This window comes from Lytechinus variegatus, chromosome 2 (genome assembly GCF_018143015.1).
Source record: "Lytechinus variegatus isolate NC3 chromosome 2, Lvar_3.0, whole genome shotgun sequence".
NCBI lineage: Eukaryota > Metazoa > Echinodermata > Echinoidea > Temnopleuroida > Toxopneustidae > Lytechinus > Lytechinus variegatus.
This window is the reverse complement of record NC_054741.1, coordinates 35,791,131-35,797,313: the sequence shown is the minus strand read 5'-3', so window position 1 is coordinate 35,797,313 and position 6,183 is coordinate 35,791,131. Positions and strand designations below refer to the sequence as shown.

Genomic DNA, 6,183 nt, shown 5'->3' with positions numbered 1-6,183 from the left:
CACTTGAATAACAATCAGCATGACAAAGCAAATCAAATTCCAAGACAGAATTATCACTGAGTCCTAAAGCATGTAAAGGGCTACAATGTTCTAGATTGGCAACCATGCCTTCTTCACTCGTAAAGATCAAATCAAGGACATTTGGTCTAGAATTGAATCGAAATTTTGTAGGATTAGAAACATGACAAAAGAGGAAAACATCCCTAACACTTTCAATAAATCTAAATTCTTCACCAGCTTCACTCTTTAAAGTAGCTGGGGGTACTGAAGTAAATTAGAAAATAAAGGTCGTTTTTCTCCCAGGAAATTTGACAAGCAAAAAAAAAGTCCCCTACAAAAAATGAAGGTCTTTTGGGTCCCAAGAAATTTGACAAGCAAAAAGAAAAGAAGGGTTTTAGCGCAAAATGTTGGTAATTTTCCTTACATTTCTTCAATTTGCCAGACCTACCAGAATTCCAGGGCCATGTGAATTATTAAACACATCGCGGCCATCCAAATATTATAACTGCAAATGAGCCATGTGGTACATGGGCTGCTCCTATCGAATAATTTAAATTTCTTTATTTCCGTTCAAACAAATGATATAATCCAAATAAAAGTGTAAATACATGTTTGAAATAATACATACTCAAAATATAGGTTTTCCCGTCCAATTTCGTCAAAATTTCAACCGATTTAATGATTTAATACTTTAATTTGCAACTAATTTGAATGACCTATGAGATCAGCATTTAAATAGCCAAATACTTAATTTAATTCTAATGGCACGCAATTTCATTGTTATCTCATTTAAACATTTATAAAGAACGAACAAATTAAAATAACTGAGTAGTGTTTTCAAATTCGCACCGGTACCTTCCTTGCGAACGTTTAGGAATTCAAAATCATTAATATGCAATCACTTACAGGATATGGACAGTGTTTTTCGTTGTTGTTGTTGTTTTTACTTCTTTTGTATAATTATGGAAATGGGTTTTACTCCTAAATTGGATGTTAAAAATTTTACTGAATTTTACATTTGACAGACCATCATCGGAAAAACAACTCGTTTTTGTTCCACTTTCATAACTATAGACTGTGGTCAATACCATGATACCCATCCCTTCCCCAAAACGATTTAAATTATATACAATTATGTAAAATAAAAGAGAACAAGATGATGAAGAAAAAATACCTACCAATGGCATACTAGGTCATCCACCCACTCAATGGCGGATCCAGGGGTGGGGGGCACAGCCAACTCGTGCCCCCCCCCCCTTGAGAGGCACAATTACTCTTATTCTTTGGTTAAAAACCTTCTTTTTTTGCTCGTCATATTCCTCCAGAAAATGTGCCCCCCTTTTGGGAAATCCTGGATCCGCCCCTGCACCAACTCATCAATCACTAAAAGAATAAGCGTTTACAACCATATCCTATAAGTGTTACATGAATTACGTCTTTATCAAGCATAATGGAATAAAATTATTCTAACTGAAAAAATCCGCAAAAAATAGAAAGGGCAAAGTTTGGGAAAAAAATGAATACAAAAACATGTTATCTGAATTTGGAAGTTTAAAGTGCAATTATGTGTGCCGATAAATGAAATTGAAAATGGTGTTTTAGGCGAAATTAAACGATCAGCTCGTCGTCGCGAAATTAAATGACACCTTAGGGCCATTAATTTGAACGAATTTCTCTCTAAATTGAATTTCTACAAAATTCAAAGGAATGATATAGAACGGAATTGAATACTAAATGAATGAAAATGAACTATGTGTGCAGAGGGTGGACGAAATATTTCGAATTTGAACGTCCTTTCATTAATTTAATTGCAACTCTGATGAAATTGGACGGGAAAACCTATAATATATACAGTTCTATAACATTTCATAACAAATATTGAAGATAAATTATCTGAACGGAGGGACTTGCCAAGAAAAGCAGAGCTTGTAAAAAAAAGCAAGTCCCTAAACCTAGTTCCAATACTATAACATAACCTATATACATATATGATTACCAGATGATTTGGTTGAAAAGCAAACTCGGATTAGAACATGTGGGATGAGACCAAACCGAAAGTAGACAAAGTGGGTGTAGACCAGATGGCATCTTACCAAATATAATCTTAAATATTCTGATGATACATGTACATTACATTGCATGCGCATATGAACATTTTTCAAAACGCTCTAAATAAATGCCAATTTATAGATTTTATGTTGCCTTTTATAAGGCGATTGGGGATGTCACAGTCACAATGATGTTATTCACTAAACGTTTATCATGTTCACTAATATAATTCAATTTTCTTATTTCTTTAATCCCAAACTTTTTTCATGGTGGATATCTCCTCGAAGGAAATTTGTGATAAAAATTATGGTTTTCAGAAAACACGATAGGCCTACCAGTCACCAAATATACAGTGTTTGCTAACATATAGGGGTATATACTGTAGCCGAAGAAGACCACCCCCATCATACGCCATCCAATTTAAAGATAAATTCCAGTATTGGTAACGATCTCAAAATGACTTTTTACAGAATCTAATATAATGACAACCTAAGTGTCTGTTTGTATGAATAAAAAATATGTGCCAAAGGATTCTGGAAGAAATTGTGTAATTGCTGAGAAATAAGCAAAATAAGCGCGGATTTGGTCACTTCCGTCGGGTCTTTATTCCAGCAATAATAATCCACTGTCCCACGTGTGCCTATCTGTGTTGGTGATCTTCAGTGTGAATATTTTTCGGCGTAGATTTCAAGATTTTACAAAGTTCAGTTTATGTAACTGTACCAGATCTAGATCCTCGATGATATACTGACAATTAAGCCTGGTTTTACAGACTTTCTCATGAAATCAGGTTTATTGCAACTACTGGCATTTCTCTTTAAGCATGCGGAAAGAAGATTGGATAACAGACACTCCCAAACCCAACATCAACGATTTTGAAAAATATTTTTAAGCTTAAAAAAAATACTTAAGCTTTGTCATAATTGATCAACAATAAACCTAAAAATATTTCTCAAAAAAAAAATACTAAAAAGCAGGATGAAACAAGTTTTGACGTTCAGGGTCCTCTCAAGTGTGAGATGTGGACACCGCAGTTCGCAAATTATAGTGTAAAAAATCCACTATATCTTGTCTTTTATTCAACTTTACAACTTCAAATTTTAACAGCTTGAACAAGAAAAATCAGGTATGCTAATTCCCTAATTTGGCTTTTTGAAGATCAATTCAGTATTTTTACTATATAATAATATTTCTTGAGAACTTATTGTTGGTTTTGATGTGGCTGATCTTATTTGCTATCGTCGAAATTTCAGAATCCTTAGAATGTTTTCACGAAAAATAGGCTGAGCCAAAGCATAGGAGATCGGGTTAATAAGGCTGTTGAGGTAAGTCACCCAGCGGGAAATTTCAGTAAAGACCACATTGTTGGACGCCCCATAGGTATAAACAACATTAATACTAATGGGTAGCCAAGTAATGAAAAAGGCAGCCGTGATGAAGGTGAGTGTCCGCATGATCTTGTGGTTGTCACGAGTGGAAAGGCGATCTTTTCGGCTTCTGGAGAAGCCTTTTGAACGCGATGGCATTGATATGGCGTCGCCTGGTTTTTCTAGTTGGTTAACTGAACTCGATTGGACATTGTTTTGTCGCAGAACGGCGGTATCATTTAACGTAAAAGGTTGTCCTCTTGAAGAAGCTTTCCGGCTGTATATATCTTTGGCATCGTCGACTGCGTTGTCGTTCGCCACGTAGTTCTTTGCATTTATAGTTAGTGGACATTGTATCGTCGCCACGGTATTTCCTCTTGTTTCCCTTGTTTCCTCTTTTGTCTTTAACTCGAATCTATCTGACAGATACTTGCTTCCCGATCCTTTTACTCGGATATAAATCTTCAGATAAAGGGTTGCGATGACGATAAATGGAATTGCCAATCTACAAACTGCAAGCGCCACAGTAGAGTAAATGTAATAACCGTAATTAGGAGCAAAGGGGTCGTTTCCATCCTTCGGTGGAGGTGGTTGGACAAAGTCCCAGATCACCGCCATTGGTAACCAAAAGGCCAATGACACCATCCAGATAATGGCGTTAACCATGTATGCTATTCTCTTTTTCTTACGTTGGAAGTGGCGAATCGGGTGATGTGTCGCGACGTAACGGTCCAAGCAAATAGCAATAACTCCAAGGACTGATACTCCAAGAACTATATTCTGGACACCAACAAATATGATTCCGAGGGCGTCCCCAAAGATCCATGTGTCGTACAGGATAATTGAGCATCGAATGGCCATAACGAACCCCACTAGGAGATCAGAGATTGTGATGTTGAGGATGTATTGGTTGGAGTATGTACGTAACCGTTTGTCGATATAAAACGCCCTCATAATCAACAGGTTCATGCCGACGGTCATCACGGACAACAAAAGTTGGACGCAGAAAATAACAATCGAATTAGGGGATGGGTGAAAATGCCATAGTGTAGAAGCTGGCATAGTCGTATCACCGAACCAGCCAACTTGGCCAAGAGGGATGTTTGTTGTTTCTTCCATGGCCACTTTATTCACGAAATTCTGCAAGTAAAGGAATGACGCGAAAACACAAGTTGCGTGACTATTGAATTAAAATACGATGGTGAGACACATAATTTATTATCATTTAAAAATATTTATTCAGGAAAAATACATGTATCAGCACAATGGCTGTTTTTTATCGTGGTCCTGAAGGACAAAATAAAAGCTGCCATGCATCAGCTGAACGCCAGTGCCTTAACCACTAGACCACAGAGACATGTTGTACATGTATATCTTCACACATTTGTATACTTTCTCCTATACGTGTACTGTATCAAAGCAACACCTTTGATCCAGCTGAGGCATGGCGGCTCGTCATTGTTCAAAACCCACCTTCACCCGACAAAGGAAATTATAATTGGTATGGTGTCGAAAATCTGTCTATCTGACGGTAAATCGGATCAGGGTCGCCCTAGCAACTAACCCGTCTCTGTGGTCTAGTGGTCAAGGCACTGGCGTTCAAAGCTGGGGGCCCGGGTTCGAGTTCCGGCAGAGACATTTTTTCGTCATCACCAATTTTTCCAAAGGGTAGATCGCTCTGGGGAACCTTGATTTAAGCTACGCCTACCATTGTTCTCTTCACCCATTTCTTTCACAATATATATATATATATATATATATATATATATAGGCGTAAATGAATCCAGGCATATACGCTAGACGTAGCTTTCAATCGTATCTCATTTAATGGCTAGCTTTGGACCAGTACAGCCTTCATCAGGCCTATATAACAAAGAACAGCTTACCTTTTGATGCAGCACTATGCTTTATATTTTGAGGGGTTTCCTAATAATTCTTTAAAACTTATCACCGGAAAGCTATAGCAATACATGCGCCGAAATAGATAAAGTTTTAAGACCAGCACACGTTGACTCAAATTCTGGCTCGAGAGCTCAAGCAGAGGTTTATATACTACTTATTCGTCGAAAAGTCGCGATGCCTTTTTAAAAAGGGGCATAACCTTAACGGATATGATTACGGGATTAACTTTGCAGAATATGATATCCAATTCTAATGTCCCCAACTCTAAGTCCCGACTTCCATGATTTTGTGAGAAAGCAAATATTCTATTGACACATCGGTATCATCTCGTGTTCATGATGAAAAGTGAAAATGAATGAGCAAAAATCTAACATAATGAATCTGGGAGTATAAAAGTATCGAATGACTGATGAAACTCAATCTAGTGAAGTCGGGAGTTGTTGATTGGCATTATGGTGGTATCAAAAATGGAAGAAGAATCGCTTTTTATGTGAGCTTGCTTTAAACTGACTGTTTGGTTTAGAAGTGCTGCGTCAAGATTGTATTCTTATACATCTTAAGTTTTTGATAAGCCTCAACAATTTTTATATGGTCTATCTGTGTTTTTCTTCTGTATGTTTATATATATATATATAGTCCTAAAACAAGTTTGGAAATCTTGTTTTGATCGATAATTTTGGTAAATATCAATGTGTAATTAATATCAATGAATAGATCATTTAATTTTCTTAACAATGATGATGGAGGTGCAGTGCCTTGAAATGTGGGGCAAGGTCAAAATTCAAAAGTTGCAAAATGACACGATATTGAATGTCACTGTTCTTTTTCCGTGGTGATGAGTGAGATTCTCAGCGGTTTCTTTTAA

The 6,183-nt window shown here is 36.8% G+C and overlaps 1 protein-coding gene across 1 annotated transcript; it reads right to left on the bottom strand.

The window, feature by feature from the left end:
* Positions 1 to 3,284: 3,284 nt before the first annotated feature.
* Positions 3,285 to 4,397, bottom strand: LOC121406791 (muscarinic acetylcholine receptor M5-like). The gene has a single exon (XM_041597662.1). It carries the CDS (start codon positions 4,395 to 4,397, stop codon positions 3,285 to 3,287), a length of 1,113 nt encoding a protein of 370 aa, XP_041453596.1.
* Between the last annotated feature and the right edge of the window lie 1,786 nt (positions 4,398 to 6,183).

Excerpts from the sequence above, each read along its gene's own strand:
- LOC121406791 (XM_041597662.1), bottom strand. The coding sequence starts at position 4,397 with ATGACCGTCGGCATGAACCTGTTGATTATGAGGGCGTTTTATATCGAC.